This window comes from Dinoponera quadriceps, unplaced genomic scaffold, assembly GCF_001313825.1.
Source record: "Dinoponera quadriceps isolate SergipeBrazil2010 unplaced genomic scaffold, ASM131382v1 scaffold629, whole genome shotgun sequence".
Classification (NCBI taxonomy): domain Eukaryota; kingdom Metazoa; phylum Arthropoda; class Insecta; order Hymenoptera; family Formicidae; genus Dinoponera; species Dinoponera quadriceps.
The window spans coordinates 494286-514551 of record NW_014554884.1 but is presented as its reverse complement, the minus strand read 5'-3'; the positions used below and the strand labels follow the sequence as shown (position 1 = coordinate 514551).

Below are 20266 nucleotides of genomic sequence, written 5' to 3'. Positions count from 1 at the left end.
GAGAGGTAGAACGGCGCGCAGGGTTCACACGGGAGACCTGCGTGGCTGCAGGTCAAAGATCGCATCGGGGACGGAGAGAAAGGATCAGAGTGAAAGTTCCGAAGCAGAGGCGAAGAAAAGCCGGCTCGGCGGATAGCTCGGTGGGTGGCTCGGATATGGCTTGTCCTATCGGACTCGGGGGATCGTAAAGGTGATTCTCAACCGGGTGTTTTTAACCCTCCCCCTCCCTCCTCTCCCCCACTCGGTTTCGGCGAAGGAGAATAAATATACGGCCTCTCGGTGGCGGAATAGAGCGGTTAGGAAAATAAGGCGGCGAAGTGGACGAAGATGAGCAGGCAGACTGTGCCACCTACCACGGGCATTAATTCCTGCGAGAGGATCAGGCCGGAACGACCGAGGAATCCGATCCAGAGACTCGTATGGGGCCCCGGCTCGCAGTTCCAGGTCGGACATATCGGCATGCTGGAGGATGAGGGCTCGAATCCGCGGATGGCGTTGAGAAGGTACGTACCGTCTGTATATCGCGACGGCTATTAAAATAGTCGAGACCGTGACCGGCTAATATTTCAGAGCAAGGTTCACATATATATCGACAAAAAAACCAGGAAAAACTCAAGTATGTCGGTTTACAGAATCGAAACTTTTGCAACAGTGACTACTAAATTCCACCAGCATACTTTCGCACACAAGAACACCCCTTCTTTCAGATTACTAAGGTTGTATGAAGGCAGACAATACAGGGAGGCGGCCGGCTTCCTGATGAAGCTGCCGCATTACACCCTGAAAGCGGCCCTGCCGGATATTCCGGTGGACCTGTTGATCGAGACGCTGCCGCACAGCCTCGCCCTGCTCGAGGCCCTTTATTCCCGGCTGGTGGAGCTTAACGTCAGCGACACGAAAATCCTGCGCGTCGAGCAGGTACTCTGGAGGATAGTGCACCTGATATCCACTAACCAGGACCACTGTCGGCTGCGCATCTGGTGTAAGCTCCTCGTCTCGTTGGGCAGATTATCGCCCGGCACGAAGAGCGCGCTGATTTCGCGGAGACGCACCCTCGAGAGAGCCGTCGAAGGACTCGGCAAACACGGACTGGTGCCTTCCACCCTGACGAGCAACTCTGAGAACTCCGTCACGGCGAACTTGGTGCCGTTACCGGTCGCGCTCAAGGAGGAGCTCGAGACACGAACGGAGGCTTACAAGCTGGCGTTGCATAAGATCGAGAATTTCGGCAAGCACGCCGGCACCCACAAAGGTACCCCCGCTGCGCTTACATTATTATTTACGAGGACTGTGTTTCGTTATTAACGAGAATCACGTCCCGGTCTTTATTAATAATAATAGTTAAGAAGCGATTCAACAATCACGTCACACGATGAAGGGGGGAGGGCTTGCGTGACGGTCTGGCACGATAGGAAGGGGAACGAAAGTATATTAGATGGCATAACTTATAAATATGGATGCGCGCGGTTATCCACCTCGTTTACATTCGTGACACATTTGGTTACATTTGGTGAGAATTTTTAAGTTTTGCCATGGTTTCGTGTTAATGACAAAAATATTAATTTTTAAATATTTATATTTTTAAAAACACAACTTTTATTAATCAAAATTATGAGCATAAAATAATTAGTTTGATATTATGTGTCTGGAAATTATTTGTATTTTAGAAAAAGATAGCAAAATGCAGTCTAATAATCATTATTCACAATATGGTAACAAGCTATTTATTTATGAAATTGTGACGAAGGGAAGAGGGGAGGGAGGAAAAAATGTCAAAAATTAGCGTGACATAATTGTTGAATGAACTCTAAGTGATAAGCGTGATAGTTGCGCGATGGTAGTTTGAATGACGCGCGTTGCAAATTAACGACGCAGGTCTCGTTGAAATTACTGCGACAATTTTAATGAGGCCGTCGTCGAATCAGAGAGGTGATGTCGTGGGCGAATTTTATTCGACTATCGACGCGTTAACTGGGCAGTGATAAAGGTAGAGAGATCAACAACGCGGCCTCGATTACACGCTCAATTATCCGCGAGACAAGTGTTAATTACCGAATGGCCGGCGCAAAACGTAGAGTAAGCCGACCAGCGCGCGCCGGCCAAGCGATATTTCGCAATTACACGCTATCGCCCGCGGATTTTCACACGAGATCCCGCGATTATTGCGAGAACGAACATGCCACCGAAATATTCAACATCCACGGGGAATCCACGGGGGCGAGGATTATCCAGAGCACCCGACACAAAACGCGCGTTCGTTCGTTCGTTCGTTCATGCATCCGCGATATACAGCCGAGCGTGCAATTATCATCGACTATGCGATGGGATTAGCGCACGCGCCACTAACTTTATCGGAACGAAGTTGGCTCGCCGTCCGATCCGTCACACACCCCGTGTACATCTGGAGCTGCGCGGGACCGTGAAGTATCGGATTTTAACGGAGCCGCGGGCGCCGTGTTACGTTTACAAATGCAAATGGAGTAATGCCGGGGTGTGCGCTAAGCCATTTACATAGGAGACTGCGCTTTACGGCTACGCGGATATTTGCCGATGGCGCGCAATCCGCGACGCTGATGTATTCCCCGAGGAGAGAAAGGCGCGAAGGATGAAAGGAGTGGCGTACAAACACGGCCGCGATAAGCGTCGTTATGCGTCGGACGGATGAGTGATAAATGTATATCTGTCCTTACTTTCACGCGGACGCTGAGAAACAAATCCAAATGTCAGCGAAATCTTCGGATACGTTCATCGCGTATCGAGGTAATTGAAGTCCACAAAGTGGTTTTCTTATGTTAGATTTGTTAGATACATGCATTGTCCACACACACACACACACACACACACACACGCACGCGCGCACCAATATATTAACGGCTTCTGATTGCAACCTAATAAGTTAATCAACACCGCAACTTAACTGTTTGTTCTCCGATAGACCACACGGAGAAAATAAGTTTTACTGGAACAGTAAGTTGTTTGTTAATATAATGACAGTGAAAATATTTGTCGCACGGAAAAAATGATTTTGCCGTCGCTGTGTTAACAAACGATTTGCTATTCTATCAAAATTGTTTTCTACGCGCATCTTCTCTCCTATCATCAACAGCTGCACATTCGATGATGCTCACTGTACACCTGTCAATCACCCACGTGTGTGTTTGCTTCATTGTTCGTTTCGGTGGCTGATTATTATTGCGTCACGGCTGAAATGAATATCCATAGGTAAGGAGCACAGATTGCTCCACGCGGCATCGCTCATTAGAACGGGGGGAGGGAGTGCAGCAGTCGATACCACACACTTTATGATATAGTGGGAATAGACTGTCTCCCCCCCCCATCTGTCGAAGTATAACTTATTGGAGCGTGAATCCGCAGCAATTTACGCCTCGCATCGCGCCGCATAATTTAATCCCGCCTCATACGCGTAAAGGAAAGTGCGGCATATTCCGCTGTGTAATGTCAGCAAGCTACGATTTCGCTGTTCGTGTCGGATATCAGGCCGGCCATCTGCCGATGGAAGCCCCCGAGGCGACGGTAGAAAGAAGAGCGGATTCAGTTATAATAATCGTCTTGCGCCATCGGTTCCGCTCTAATAATAAAAAGGTAATAATAACCCGGCGCTCCCGTGGAAGACGTAGAAGACAAAGACGAAGTGGAGGAGATGGTGGAAGAGCGCCCGCGATCTTTTTCTTACGGTTTTGCAGCGGATCAAGGTGTGCAGGCGGCTTCCCATCAGCGGCAGCTTTCCCTCAAGTACAGCGAGATCCAGCAGCGGCTGATCGATAACCAGAGCCTGCTCAACACCCTGGAGAAAGCGGGCGGGCCGTGCACCTTGGAGAATCTGCTGGCGGAGCTGAAGCGCCGGGTCGAGCAGGACAAGGAGGCGCTCCGACAATGGACGGCATTGAGGAAATCGACCTCGAACGGGGCGAAGAATCCGGCCCTCGCCGCCCGGTTGCTGCAGTTCTCGCGGGGCTGCGCGCTCGCGCTGCAGTTTATGAGCGAGGATAACCCGCAGGTACAATTAAACTTCCTCTAGCGGAGATGCACCTCTTTGCCTAAAATCCGATTTCCCGGTCGCGAAGCTCCGGCACCAAAACTCGATCTTCGAGAACGGCGCGTGGGAGAACGCCTTTCCACCCGCTCCTCCTCGTTCCTTTTTCTCTTCTGCTTCGCGGAAGAAAAAAAAGGTCGTAGCTGGCGACAAAGGGGGAAAAGTTGGGGTAGTTAGGACCCGATTTCTCCGGAATTGGATTAAGAGACAGCCTTCCGTTTCGTACGACTCGTATAACGCGCTTTCGAAGAGCAACTCGTACGGAGTAATGCTCTTAAGAAAGGATCTACTTGGAACGTGGTTCGTGGAATGCGCTCGCAGTTCCCGACCGACTATATGTGCCGACGACACTCGTGCAGCGGTTTTCCTGACAATAACCCTGCAAAAGAAGGACAGATAAAGGGAAAGAGAGAGATTCGTCTGCTAATATCGCCTATCCACGAAACGAATTCGCGCGACTGTCTCGGGATTGGCGAGAAACGGGGGAAGCGGGAAGAGGTTTGATATAGAAAACGGCGGCTTACTGGAACAATGGGGCGCGCGTCGTTCGTGCGCGATCGCAATTTATTTTTACGCGACCCCCGCGTGCTGCGTGAGAGACTCGTACGGTCGGCTGCCAACAATAAGAAGAAAGGTGAAGGACCTGCGCCGGTAGAACGGCCGCGAAATACACACACACACACACAGGCATTCACACAAGTACATCCTGCAACCGCTAGCATTCCCGCGGGAGACTGCGGCCGACTCGGCAGCTGATGCGCCCGAGACGATCCGCGGAAGACGCCGCCTCCGCTACACATGTAACCTCGCGGGATCCCAGAAGGGCCCTACGATTCCTAATCCTAAATTACGTGGGTTTACCGCGCTGCTCCCAAGCAAAGTGCACCCTCGCGCGAAAAGCGCAGATCGGGATCTCGTTATTTTCGATCCGCCCGGAACAAATCGCGATTCATCGAACGGACATTCGATCGAGTATGAGTCATCACACCGTTCACTCTCGAAAGTCGAAATTTTTATGCTAATTTTTCCGCTCTTAACAGATCGCCGTGTCAACCGTATATGGGCGGCGCATGAATTTTGCAGAGGCTCCGCAATATATGGATGACGGTTTTAATAACTGAAATAGGAATAATTTTATGAACTATTCACACACATAGTAAAAAATTCTGCATTAAGAACGACCCATTGAAATTTTGTATTACTTTAATACGGAGAATGTGTTAAAAGGTACACAAATTGACACATTTATCTCGTCAACATATGTTTAAATTCAAATATGTTGACAAGGTGAATGTGATAATTTAACATTACATTCGCATTCTTTTTAACACAACATCTGGTCGGTTGCAACGCCTGTTTTCGGTGAGTTTCGCAACCTAATCTCGTGTCCAATAGGAAAATGTATCTCCTGAGAGTTGCTATGAAAAAAAATTCTCTTATCGGATGCGAGATGCATTCCAAAGTTATAGAAGTTTATAGAAAAAAAAAAAAGTGTTGCAACCGTCCTGCGATTGACTGTGTATAAATGCCGCTACCCGCGAGGATGAAAACGAGCGTCGTTTGTTTATTTTCGTCAATGACACGCGGTTAATGCTTGCGCGATTCGAATATCAACAACATCGCGATGTCTATTCCGCTGAAACTTTGATCGAGATAAAGCGGCCATTGCACAGCTCGTCGAATAAAGCGCCTGTAGCGCACCAGCGCGCGTAATTCATTAGTGCGTGCTATTAACGGATTCGTCGAAATAGTTGCCGGGAATGCGGGCTACTGAAACGTACGTACGAGTGTGTCGGTGGCGGGAGGGGCGAGAGGGAAGGAGGGAGAGAGAGAGAGAGAGAGAGTTCGTGACCGGGCGCGATAAATGGAAGTAAGCGCGTTCATGCGACGTGTACTCTGCGCCACATGAATTCCTTCCGCGATTCGCCGCGTCATTCTTCATAATTGACGAGAACGCGCGGTCCCGCAAGCGGAGGAGAGGCCACACGGCCCGCCGAATTGATCGTAAACCGTCGACACATATACAGATATACGTTACGACATACACGAGAAGCTTTTGAGAAGCGGCGTGGAGTATTAATGCGCGAAGCGCGTTAATACACCCGGTATATGATTAATACCACAAATATTAATGTCGAGCAATAAATTGTTGGTAGCGACGATGCAACGAACGATAATTTCGCGCGTTCCTACCTATCGTCAGCACCGTCCGGGTTCGCATGTGATGAAAAATCCGGTCGAAATCATGTCGAAATCAAATTGGAACCATGTGGATATCAATGTGCGGTTTGACGTTTGTAAGACTTCATCGCGATATCTGGAAGATATTATGTAAATATTGATGATCTAATCGTTGTCCAGTTTATATCATATCGACAGCAAGTTGGTATATGAATATAACGATTTGGCTTAGATATGATACCGACTAAATCGTCAATAATCAGTTGACATTTAAAGTAACTGTCATAATTATGGGGTCATTTAAGGTTAGAGTGATTTTCATTCATTTACATAAAATTTTGACGTCGCCGAAGCGTCGATCTTCTTTTGCGTCATTGAAAGATCTAATAGTTCAAATCGAATAGTCCAAAAAATCGATATCGAATCAATCGACTTGCGGACCTGGACGCTGCGCGCTGACCGCCTCCGTCGTTGTCGCACTATTTTTCGTGCGTCATAAAAATTGCAAAATTGAATCCGCGGGCATCGGCCATCGGTACACGCTCGATTTTCATAGAGAGTTTTGAGACAACACAATTGATCACGTCCGAAACCACAATGGCCTACTGCGACCGCAGGCGAAACGCAGGATACACGGTATGACCCGCGCGATCTGCGACCTGGTAGATCGAATATCGCGACGCGTTCTCCTACGAGAGCAATAACAGTTTCTACGTCCAGCGTTATGAACGACGAGATTAGTTTGCATGTTACTTTTTCCCGAGCGGAGCACACGCGGAAGAACGGCGCGTTCCCTTTGATCGTGAAAATAATTGCATCCAGCTTAGCAGATGGAATTCGATATGATGGACAGAGAGAGAGAGAGGCACGTCGCGCGTTCGAAATGTTTTGCGTTAAATGCGTTTTAATCAAATGCACCGCGTTCGCAGTCTCGCGAAATTTCGGCGAAATTCGCTCGGGCACACGGGCGAATCCCGTTATCGTGATTGTTTAAACAGTTTCTCGATAATGAATGAACACGCCGCGACATCGCTTTTAGGAACACGTCACTGTCGTCTAATTGTTAACAAAAATATGAGAAATAAATTGCCGTTCGCTCACGACAATCTGCACTTCAAACGACGAAAATAACAGCGGGGGCTGCGAAAAGGGCGAAAAGTGCCACCTAAATTGTTATATAACAGAATCGAATTGAAAAACCCGCTTCAGTATGCCGGAACGCGTTAATTGCTCTCCACTGAGTGCGTTTTAATTGAAAGCACAGAATCGACTGGAAATCCCGATCGAAAATGGAACGAGCGAAACGAGGGGCATTGCGATTGTCCGATAGTTTCTCCATAGCGCGCGATGCACAGTTTTCCACGTGTGCTTACGCGTGACAGTAACAAAACTTGCAAGTTTTTACGCACGAGTTAATGAACATTATTCCCTCGGTATTTTTTACAAAATTAATGGAAAATGCACGACGGAATACTAAATATTGCTAATTAAATCATTTCTGTCTCATTTCTCTGTGGAAATATTTTCTCCCCGACACATTCTCGACGTTAATATTTCGCGTTTTTCGAATTTGCATCATTCATCTCTGCTCTATGTGAGATAATAAAAATATATAAATTATAAAATGATATACATATAACATCGAATTTATTAGAGAAAATGCGCCTAGATTTTTCATTTCACGGGATCATGTGGAACAGGAGATGAAAACGATTCCGAGGACAGTACAATAAATGAGGGAACATGTCCTCGAAAAGGAAAAAGTCTTCCCGTTCAGAGCACAGATACTTGGTGAAGAGAGAAAGAGACAATTAAATTTAGTTATTCGACGTTACTTAAGTGGGCACAAAACGAAGTTACTATTAGGGGGACCGGAAAGTAATGTCGTTTCTGCGCATGTCGATATTTGATTTGATTGATTTTTACCGCTCCGGCATTGAAAATTTGTATACTAGATGGCAAAAAGTTGTTGATAACGAAGGTGAATATATTGTTGATTAGAAATAAAAACTTGTTAAAAATGTAGTCGTGTGAATTTAACTTAAGAAAGCGACATTACTTTCCGGTCCCCCTAATACTTTGTGTCTTTGCGGTGATGTCAGCGGGATGTCACCGCTTAAAGCCCCGGTGTAACACCATCGCCAGCTGTTTCGCCCGCAGATATTTCAGCTGGAAGAGAATCTAGGCGACGATTACGAGGAGGAGTCAAGTAGCGCCGGCTACCACACGGACGAGAGCTGCAGCCCGACCCCGGAACCGGCTACGAATTGCGAAGTGCTCCGAGTGGAGGAGAATTACTCGGACCTGACCTCGCCGGACATCACAGTGGAGCGGCTCGCCGAGAGGTACGGCGCTCTTTACGCCCAGGCTAACCTGCACACCCTGGACGCCCTGGACGCGCTGGAGTCGCTCAATGACGCGCCCGACTTGAAAGCGAAGATCCTCTACTCGGTAGTGGTGGTGAGTGTCGCTTTGAGCCAACTATACTTTGTCGTAACTAACAAACGCCCGCAAGGGGTGATTCTCCCGCGTTTCCCGAGCCGTGATAAATGCCGGAATCATCCCCTAATCGTGCCAAATGGAGATACGCAACGGAACGTCCGATGACGTATCTGTGACTAAGCTCCGACCGTCGGAACAGAGAGGCAAACGTATAACGGTTACCGATAAATCGCGGAAATGAGCGGTCGAACTAGTATCTCGCTGGTTCGGAGTTCCTACTCTCTTTTTTTTTATTTCTTTCCCTCCTTTTTTGGCATCGATCAATCCCACCGGACGAACAACGCGCGATTTTTGCCGGATGAGAACGGTCGCGAGAAAAAGCGCGGCGATGCGGCCGCGGATTATTGTATACGAGTAGCGCTCGATCATCCGCGGGGGGAGAGCNNNNGGGGGGGGGATTGCGTACGAATTAGCCACGCGTGGATGCGAAATTGTCGCGCGAATTCCCGCTCTCGCACCATAAACCGGGCTTCGCCGGAACGGTGAATTATTTACCGGAATCTGGATAAACGGTTCTCCCCCCCTTCTCCCTCTCTCTCTCTCTCTCTGTAACAAGAATATCTTGACTGTTTACGGTGTGTTTCGTTAGCCACCTGGTCTGACGCTAGTCTGGGATCTTGTTGAAGCACGGTCGCACGGGTAGTTAATCGATCAGTTAATCCTATATGAATAGCACACTATATATGTGATAAGCAAGCCGCTTATTTTGATCGCGATGTATAATATTTTAACACGCGCGCTTAACATATCCATTGTCACGTTGTCGCGCTGTCACGTTGACAATCGAGATTTATCTCTTTCAATTGAATATATTTATATTGTTATGCAGAAATGATATGAAAATAATAATAATTATGATAATGATGATGATGATGATGGTAATAATAATAATATTTATTTTATTGCATGTGAAACAACACATATTACACATATAATAAAAAATTTTGTGGGAATAACAGTCAATTGAAAGAAGTACCTTCAAATCAGAGCAAAAATGACACACTTATTGTCTCTATTGTCTATGATCACATTTATTGTCTCATTATTATTAATGAGATATAGAGATAAGTATAAACGATCAATGCGCATTAATTAATTTACAAGCCGGGAGTCGCTTTTATTTCTGAGAAAAAAAAAAAGAAAAGTAAAAGAATCCATTGACAAATAATCTCCCGACGGATTGAGCTCTTCGTTGACGCGTGCTTTTATTACGTCGCTTCTATAAATATATTGATTGTCGGTTAGGACGAAGCGGTTACTATTCCGCGTTAATACACGAAGACACGATTGATTTTGCACGCGAGACAATTGCGTATAACGAGCGGTTTTCACGGCGTTCCGTCGTGTAATTTCCTGTTCGTTATCTCGATCGTTACATGGCAAACGACATCGACAGCCATTTCAATAGCGATTCCTTCCTCTATAGACACACAATTAAAACGCTACCCCTCCATCGTGTCGTCCCGCGCGTAAATTAAACAACGCGGACACGTGCGCAAATCACGAGACGAACGGTACGAGTTCGAGGGTGACAGTCCTCGAGAAAGAGTCCGCAAGGGCCGGATCAGAAGAGAGATCGGCCTGATACATGCGCAATTAACCGATGTACGTATATACGAGAGCCTACATGGCTAATATACGCCTCACAGGAGTTGTATATAGATGTGTGTCACCGAGAGTAAACGCAGGTCGTGTCAAAGGTGTCAGGACATGCAACGAGATATCGGGTTACACCCCCGTGTGAATATCCTCCCGGTAAAATCTGCCATCCCGTAATTACATCGCAGCGGTTTAAGCTGCGGGAAATCTTGTCGCGCGTGCGCGATGATTTTTTCCTCCAAGGTAATTTTTAATCCTCGTTTGCTCTCTCTCTCTCTCTCTCTCTCTTTCTCTCGTAAACACCGACTCTAATATTTGTGAAGAGTTATCCGATGCAGTATATACGCATGCATGAGAGATACGTAACAAAGCCAGTGTAAATATTTTCGTCCGAATGTAAATATCGAGAATTACCGCGTCGAAATAGTGTTTTTCAAGCTTTCATCTACGAAACACATACGTACGTTATTTGATTTCGAGCCCCATCAACCCCCGAATGTACAAACGCGTTTCTAAAAATAGAGTGACGTTAGTTTCGTATGCTCACGACAACGAGCTCGTTGTGTCCTATGCTCATTTTCGCCAGGCTCATTTTCGCGTGACGTTACATCACGACATCGAATGTTACGCCCGCAGATCGCTATGGAAACTAAACTGTCGTGTCGTCGTGACATTGAAAACGAACGATATCGTGCTTCGAGGGCTCATCGGTATCGTCACGAGTGTGTGCGTAAAAGTCTCTGAGAGGAAAATCAATTCATAAACAGCACCGATAAGAGACTTCACGGAGAGTTCTGCGTGCAAGTACACGTGAGGAAGGAAAGTTTAATTATCCGATATATCGCCATGAAACTTTCTCTCTCTCTCTCTTTCCTTTTCTTTTTCTTGAACGAAGTGCAAAGAAGTAAGTTCAACCCTTTGCTCATCGCGAATGCCACGAACCTTTCCGCGAGATCGGCTTCGACGATGTCCGCGAACGCCGAAAAAGCCGCGATTGTGTGCTCCTCGTCACGAGGAGGAGAGCGAAAACTAACGGAGAAAGAGAAGCAACGCACACACCAGGTCGGGGAGCGCGCGGTGTGTCGATAAACACTTGTTCTCCACTTGCGCTCTCGCGTCGGCTAACGTGAAAGCTGCCAACAACGAGGGCGCGATCCCTACCGCGAAGCGTGCACTTCGCGTTCACCGGAGTGGTTTACACGTGCCATAATCACGCTTTAAAGCTCGCGCTGCAAGCAAAGGACGTACACCGGCGGTACACCGGCGTATTTCCAGCCCGTTCCCCCGATTAAAGTGACTCGGCCGTCGATTTCTCTCTCGGTGAAAATGTTTTTGAAAGGATGCAATTCAGATTTGAATTCGGATCAATAAGTGAGCGCGATATTAACGAATCGAGTTGGAATTTCGGATTTAATATCGCCGCCTTCGCGACTGTGTCCCGCGAGAGCCATCGATATTAATTGTCTCGACTGCTGAGCTTGTAATTAAACTGCCGCTAAAGTCCGCGCGAAATCAAGCCGACAATAATAAGACGCTGTTATCTATCTTTCAAGTTTAATTTACGGAAAGCCCTTCATTTGCATTAACTCGTCACTCAAAGGCTATTGACGCTTAAATTTTCCCGATGGAGAAGAAAAAGCTCGTTATCGAATTGATCAAAGTATATATACAGAAAAAAATAGTCTTAAATCAATGATAGATATTCTCATATATAAGCAAGAATATTACAATATTCTTAGAAGACTTTTAGTTTTGAATTGAATGCAAATAATATTTATCAATACAAATTCAACCGAATCAAGATAAAAGTCAGGATTAAGAATTTTCTAAGGAAATTATAATATTCTTGCTTATATATGAGAATATCTATTATTAATTTAAGACTAATTTTTTTCCGTGTATGCACGGATAAAAGCATAAAGTACGTGTAATGCGATTCCATTTTACAGGGAATTTTCCAAAAGCGACGAATGTACGGAATAAAGCACGAGAATGAAAACTTCGTTTCAAATTATTGAACAAATGTAATTGAGGAAGGTTAAAGTTCACAATGCGCATTGTTATGAATCGACGGATATTGCTGATACATTTAACAGATCGATAGATTGTCGGCTTCGATGTTGCACGGACAAACCTTTTACTGCTAGTCTAATCTGCTATTTGCACAGTAAACTCCTTTATTGAAAACGAAACGCAAAACTACCCATTTCGCGTCCGCGTCGTCTCGTTGATCCAAATAATTTCATTACGGCGGAAAACTCGATTTTACGACCAACGGAGTCTTTTAGTTGACACAAACTTGCAGAGCTCGCGCAAAATATCTTTTAAAATTCTGCAAGCAACTCTCTTCTCGCGAATACATTATTTTAAGTAATTACCGGGAGACACCGTGCGCGTACAGTCAACGTTAATTACCAATATTTCTTGATGAAGATTTCTTCATTTCTCGCATTAGAAATCTCATTCTGTACGCAGACTTCACTGTATAATTGTACGTAATAAACACGCGTGCCGCAGTATATTAATGCAAAAGGGAAAATCTCATTTACGAGACGACAGTACCTTTAAGAGAGGAGAACGGACTCTCTTTGTTGAGAACAAATACGAGACGCGCGTGCGATAGATTTGAAATTTCATTTGCTCCCGGCGAAATTGCTTTACTCAAAACACGCGTCTCGCGAGAGACAAAGAATTAAATTAAAAATCCATCTAGGAACGTTCGTTCTTCCTACACGTTTTAATCTTTAAGCGAACGGAGACACGCGTACAAAACACGAGAGAGAGAGAGAGAGAGAGAGAGAGAACTTTTTACGTGCGAGAGTTAACCATGAATTTCGAGTAGCAACGACAATGTGTATATATAAGTGTGCTGTAAGATTATTTTTACTACCACCACGCACCTGTCTCCTGCTCGATCGATGGACCATTAACGTCAAAGCCGGGAGGGGAAAAGAACGAAGGGATGGTTCGTTGGTGACGGCAGGGGAGGGGCGCACTTTTGCGATAGAGAGTATACTCGGCGAGTGGCAGAGAGACGCTAGTCCGTCAGCCTGAGGCTATTAGGTACTTTGCATATATATGGATACATACAGGTGTCTTTCACACGGATATCTGGGAAATCGATGAACTAAAATAAATATCCGCGAAGAAAGGGACATACACACACACACATACACACACACGTTATACGCGCGCGCACACGCGGACTCTATCCCTCTCTCCGGTATCCCTTCTCTCGAGCGCGTGTTTATGCCACCTTATAGAACGAGCCGCTGTCATTTGGTCGATAACCCGGCTAGACAATTCGCGAAATATCCTGCCCGAGAGAAGCGCGCGATATGCACCGTGAGATCTCGACGGCGACGCTGAAATTAGCATTCGAGCTATGCGCCACATTCGCGATTCTCGACGCGCGTCAGTGTGTGCTTTCGACTTTGAAATATGGCCGAGACAGTTAATTCCATCGCGGATGTGCGCGACAGATCGCGATCGACAATGCGATTTGTAATCCCAGCCCGCGGCGAGAATAGAAATCCCATCGTCTGTGTGTGTATTTGCGCCGTATGTATCTCTCGCACCGCGAGAATATCACCAAGACGACGAGCGAGATGTAGAAAGAGCGACGCCCGGTGAAATATTGACCGGCGTTGATCGATAGTTTAAAGGCCTCCGAAATCCGTAAAACGTTCTTCGGGGAAAGAATCCCATCGGAGAGCGCCGTCGTGCCGAATAAAAGTGCGAAAGACGGCCGTTTTTTTAAATAATGCAAGCGAGAGTTCTGATTCGCTATTCAGCCGACGCTGTCTGGCTTCGCGGGCAGATTTGTCGGTAATAAAATAAACATGATGAGGGGAGCATTTCCTAACTACTCTCCTCTTTTTCTCTCTCTCTCTCTCTCTCTCTCTCACTTTCCCTCGCGTCGAGCATATTTGTCTTATGTTTCGAGGTGAACTCTCCCCGTCGTTACTCGCAGGTAAAACTGCTTGCGCACCAGTTGATAAATCCATGTCGACGTGGATGATGATTCACGATATTTCCTTGCAATCTAATCTTAATGTCAGCTACGAATTTATAAATATTTAAAGGGAAGTGATAGAGATTTCTCGCTGAACCACTGAAAAATAATTCACAACAAAAACCGGTTCTTCAAACGACATAGTATATTTCCGATTCGTGTCTCCGGCAAAAGAAACATATCACACGAGTGTTACAAGACTGTTTTATAGAGTTGAGCCGATCCGGCGGAGATTTAAGATCCCGTAAATACTCATAAATTAATAATCATTGCTGCGGCTCGACACAAGAGACACTTTCGGAAGAATCGACACTAAATTCTCTGAATTCTCTTAATTCTCATCAATTAGGATCAGTCCTTTATTATTACACCGGCTAAAAGCCAGTCTTAATTAATAGGACTGGCCCTTATAACAAACGTCGCACACATTAGCGCGTTAAACGATCGTGAACAAATTGTTCCCGCGAAAGACAACCGGGCTTTGACGAGATCGAGATGATACCACCCTCTCCAGAATTTGATCCAATTGCGAGCAATGGAATATAGCACAAATAACGATAACCCATCGTCCCGCGACTAATATGTCGCGCAGACGAGAAAACGACTTTCACACGCGAATACGCAAAAAATGCGCGATAAAATAGGTAATACAACAGAGGTGTCTTTTTTTGGATTTTTCTTACAAGCCCACGCTTGTAAGAAAGACTATATGAAAATTGCCCCAGAAATACCGTCAGTCTTCTCGACCGTGAAGATACGAGAGAAAACTTAAGGATACAGTGACGATTATTTCTCGCGACAAGGTAATTTTTTGCGTCGCCGCATACGTAAATAATGGCGTTAACGGTCGATCATGATTCAATTTAATACTCAATGTGGGTTACAACCCACGCTATTGAGCCGGCAGTCACGCAGAAAGCGAAGCTAACTTTAAGTTCTAACTCAATCTCCCGATTGAACGTGTTGCGTGTGCCAGTAGTTCCGTAACTTTCGACATTCTTGATACTGATAAGCAAAGTTATCATGGATCTTTCCATAGATTGACTACCGTCGGCTTAAATGGCTTCAGAAGCCGAAGACTGATGTCATTTTTAAGGCTATTAACTTGTAAGTGGTCGCATTTTTTACTTTTTCTTTTTTTACTTTTTTAAGTGCTTGCATGGCGATCAATTTAGCAGATATTTTAATTTATTCATATTTTATGTGTAAAATTTTTCACTTTTTATAAATAATTATAAACTGAGATGTGTGTGTTTTAAATATAATTTAAAAAAATTAAAAGTCGATATTTTTAAGGATATTTCTTGATATAATATACTTAATCACTAAATGTATACTTTGCAAAGTATGCAGTAAATATAGACATTTAAAATGATGAAATAAATTTTAATTATTATTGCAGTTCAACGCAAGATATAAACAATATCCGATAGATCCACGTTCAGGCTTCAACATATCGCCGTTGCTGTACGGCTTCAAGGTCGATCTCGTCCTAGGCAATGTTTTTTGTTCTCTGTTTTTCATTAGTTTTCATGTATTTTAGTGCCTGGTCTATTAGCCAAGTGCTAATAAAAGAAAATTGTTTCAAGAAGCAGAAGAAAATACCCACATAGCACAAGTAAATCTTGAAAATGTTCCATGAATATCGTAAAAGTATATTATGTATATTCTCAAAATATTCGAGATACGTGCCGAATATACTGAGAACATATTGAAAATACACGTATTATACTGGGAATCATATTCTAAGCTTCTACGGAGTATATTCCAAGAATATATGAGGTATGATATACTACTAAACATTGTTGCAGAACTTTATATCGCGATTCTGTTATTTCATTACGTTACGACTCGAGCAATCAATTTAGATGGAAAAATCTCGACATTTTCTCGCAACTAAAATTGAAACATAAAAAATAAAAAGTGATATAATATTGATTTCTTTTATATACCAGAAATTGTTATGCACACAAACGGGAAAATTATATCATTTTGTATTCTCAATAACACACCGCATTCGGTAGTAAATTTAATTCATTTCTGAATTCATTGCGCACACACACACACACACACACACACACACACACACACACGGGACGTCCGATTATTTTGACGGAAGAGCGAAAAATACGCACGAGTTATACGATACGCGGCGATGCTACACGGTAAATGTGGACCTTTGCACCCGTAACGGTATTGGGGGAACAGTTAGTCGCGTGTCAGGACGAGTCGCGATTATGAGAGCCGTAATTCATCACAATGCTCGTAAATTAACATTGTCAAGGGAGGAGGAGGAGAAGAGAGGATTCTTTCGCGCGATCCCGCGGAATTCCGTAGCAATTACGCGATAACCGGAACAAGGCAGAAGAATGGCGCTAGCTTGCCGCTAATTAAAGCAGACCGGCATCCTTACAATTCGAATGCTGTCCTCGATTTCGCGGAGATTATGATCGACATATCCCGTATAATAAGTACAACGGCGGCGAAGCATGTTCCGCGAAAAATCTCTATGCCTCATCATGTTCGGTTATGATTAGGCGATTCGATTATAGATACGTTTCGTATTATGTTTTGCACGTAATACGTCGCGAGAGAGCTTTTGCGCGCATCTCCTCGCAATGGTATATAATTTTCCCGTCGATCAACGAAAATCACGGCCGTAATTGAAGTTACGCAAAAATACGCCGATGATCGATCGATCGTCGATATAATTATCGTGTCTATCGTAGCACGAGGGAAAATTAATAAATTAAGGTAGAAATTTGGCTCCGATAACAAAGATTTCTGCAGTTATAATAATATAATGTTTTAATTATATACGGAAAGAAATTAGTATCAATTCAAGGCTCATACTCTCGTATACAGGGTGATTCCTAAGTAAGTGCAAAAAATTTTAAGGGTTATTCCTTGGCTTACTTAGGAATTATTCTCTTCATAAGCTATGATTTTAAATGAAGACAAAAAATTGCTTAGAAAATTATTCTTCAATAACAAAATTATGATATTTTTAGTGGAACTACGTAGAATTTCCATGTGAGCAAGTTTTATCTTCATAAAAGATTATATATTCTTGCTTATACGAAAATATAAATCTTTAATTAATAATAATTTTTCCCATATATAATAACATATCGCATCAATATTTATATTGACTTTACATCAGTACAAAGTGCTGATTCTCTCTTTTTGAAAGTTCACGTCAGCGAACAATAAGAATTATTCACTCGGTGAAATATTCTGGGAATCGTCTCTTAATGGCAACCCGTAAATATGCGCGAAACGATATTTATCACATACGATTCTATCAATCTGATGTGTATCTCGAGATACCGTGAAACCTTCGCGCGAAAAGAAACCACTCGTGCGACCGATTGTGGCGAAGCGATTCGGGCATATAAATCATGTGTCGACGTAAATCGTGAATCAGCGAGCGCGTTTTACTCTAATCTCTGTCTAACGTCCGTTCACGATAATCACACTGTGCCGCACACAAAAGCCCAGTCTTCTTCCGCCACTCCATTCCCGTATTCACCTGGAGTTATCCTCAAGTACGCCGAACGGCAGTCGCGCAAAGTAATTTACGACGCGCCTATTTTAATGACATGCATGCCCGGAATTGAAGGGAATGTGAATTGAACATTACATCACCGTGTGCCGCTAACCGTCTGCCCTGTCCGCAGCTCTCGTGGCGTTTGGCCGGCATGGTCCAAACATCGAGGCGTCTGGAGGCCTTGAAGATCCTGAACGGTGCCGCCGCAGCGGCGGCGAGCGGCGTGCAGACGACGACGGCGGCGGTTACGCCGGAGCTCGAAGAATGCATAAAACGGCAACTGGCCACTTCCGGCGCCCAGACCGGTTCCCGTGAGGTCGCCGAGCAGGTGGTCAGTCAATTGGAGAGGACACTGTACGACTTTCCATGTCTGCGTGGTTGCGCCGAGGTCAAAAGTTACGCCAGCGCGTGTTCCAGTTTAGCCTGGGCGTGCCTGGCGCGTTCAACACCGCTGGTGCTCGACGTGGCGCAGGATCTCGAGTTCCGAAGGGATGTCCACGTGAGGCATCACGCCTCCCCGAATCCGCACGGGACCAGGATCAGATCGGTCCTGTGGCCGGGATTGCGGGAGGGCTGCCAAGGCCCTTGCCTTCACCGAGCCGTCGTGCTGACCTGCTGAAGCGCGTAGCCTCTCTGTAAAGTTTCAGGAAAGTCGGACAATCGTTAGTCGTTACGTTTTTACGATTTCCTAACGATTCGATCATTAATATTCGTTAAATTCAACGATCAATACTCGTATAAAGTAGCGAAAAATGGTAAGCACTCAGTTACAACAGTCACGAGAAAAGCTGTCTGTGTCTCCGAGCAATCCACGCAATTTATTCCGTTATTGTATCCGTAAATGTATATCCGAAGCTTAGATCTGACGCAACGCGAATGGATTTTACGGATTTCTAAAATCATGATTGATCTTTCCGAGTTTGCGCGATTCTCACAGCGTGACACAGTAAAGTCGATGAAAACAATGTGATCTCGCGACAGGTGAAGGGAAAACAATGCACGAAGTAAAATTTGCAAATTGAGCGTACACAGGACGGTTATCTTGTGCGCCGCGCCGCAGCACGCTTCAATTTCGCGTTCGCGCTTATGATTCTGCGCCGTTGACACTTGATGCCGCAACCGGACCTTAAATATCAGAAACGTATCTTGCTCGGTCTATTGCTCGTGACACCGTTGACCGCGGAATAAAGAATTCAGAGTAACATGTGACACGGTGTTGCGCGGCACTGTTAAATCCCCGCGTACAACTCGTTCATGCGGGCCTTATCTGATATTCGCGACAAAAAAGATTGATATGAGGAAAGGCGGGCATTGTCGCTCAAAAAAAAATTGCGTCGTCCTGTCGGTACGTGGTGGAACATGGAGGAGAAAACAAACGCGAAATTGAATTGAAAAATGGAACTGCAAATTTTTAGCCATGTTCCGACAACACCAAGTTAAATTATTTTAGTAATAATTTTATGAACGATGAATAATCGTTGAATAATGGCGGGATATTGCATTCCTTTTATATACGTAATAGCTATATATTTTTTCATGATTATTGCGTCTGAAAATATTTCCCTTCGGATGGAACACGACTGGCCCATTAAAAAGATGAATTATTTAATTCACTCGCGATCTCTCGACGAATCGGAACTGTACAAACTGTGCATGCCAACCCCTATATAATTAAAAATATAATCGAAATATGTAGAATAAATAAAGCGCGAGAAATATACAATAAGAAATATGAACGATTAAATTGTCTTATAATATTCAGAAATATTAACACAATTTATTCATTATTTATTATATCCTAAGTTATGGATTAACGCTCGGCATGTATGAATTTTAAATCACAGTACTAACTAAATAGCCGTCGAAACGGTATAATTGTTGTCTCATAATAGATATTTTTTAACAGAGATATATTGTATATTATTTTACATATATTTGCGATAAAATTATACAGATTAACAATAAATCATCTTAATAAGACGTTCAACGTGACTTTCATCGAAGTATATATCCTATCTAATGATAAACCAAAAGCGAAGGAAGCAGGAGAAATAATGGCATTAATTATGAAAAGTGATATCTTAAGACAGACATCCAGACGAATCAAGTATAATTATTAAAGCGCAGCTGGGGCTCTCGGTCTCGTCTGAAAGGGAGACTTAATACTGAAATACCACGTAATTGAGCAGCGAGAATTATATGCTTCAAAAGGACTGTTTCTCGTTATATTCGACAGGTATTAATAATTTTATACCGTTAATGCTTTCTGCGTTGCTATTCGTAATATACTCGTGATAATATGAGCCCACAAATATATTCAAATAAATAATGCAACACATTTAATTCAATCCATTTTCACTGCATA

The 20266-nt window shown here is 44.4% G+C and overlaps 1 protein-coding gene across 1 annotated transcript; it reads left to right on the top strand.

Moving 5' to 3' along the window:
- The first annotated feature begins 211 nt into the window (after positions 1-211).
- Positions 212-19756, top strand: LOC106742384. The gene is made up of 5 exons (XM_014615273.1): positions 212-503; positions 708-1252; positions 3705-4018; positions 8396-8695; positions 18032-19756. Exons 1-5 carry the CDS (start codon positions 328-330, stop codon positions 18518-18520), a joined length of 1824 nt encoding a protein of 607 aa, XP_014470759.1. The 5' UTR covers positions 212-327; the 3' UTR covers positions 18521-19756.
- Positions 19757-20266: the final 510 nt, after the last annotated feature.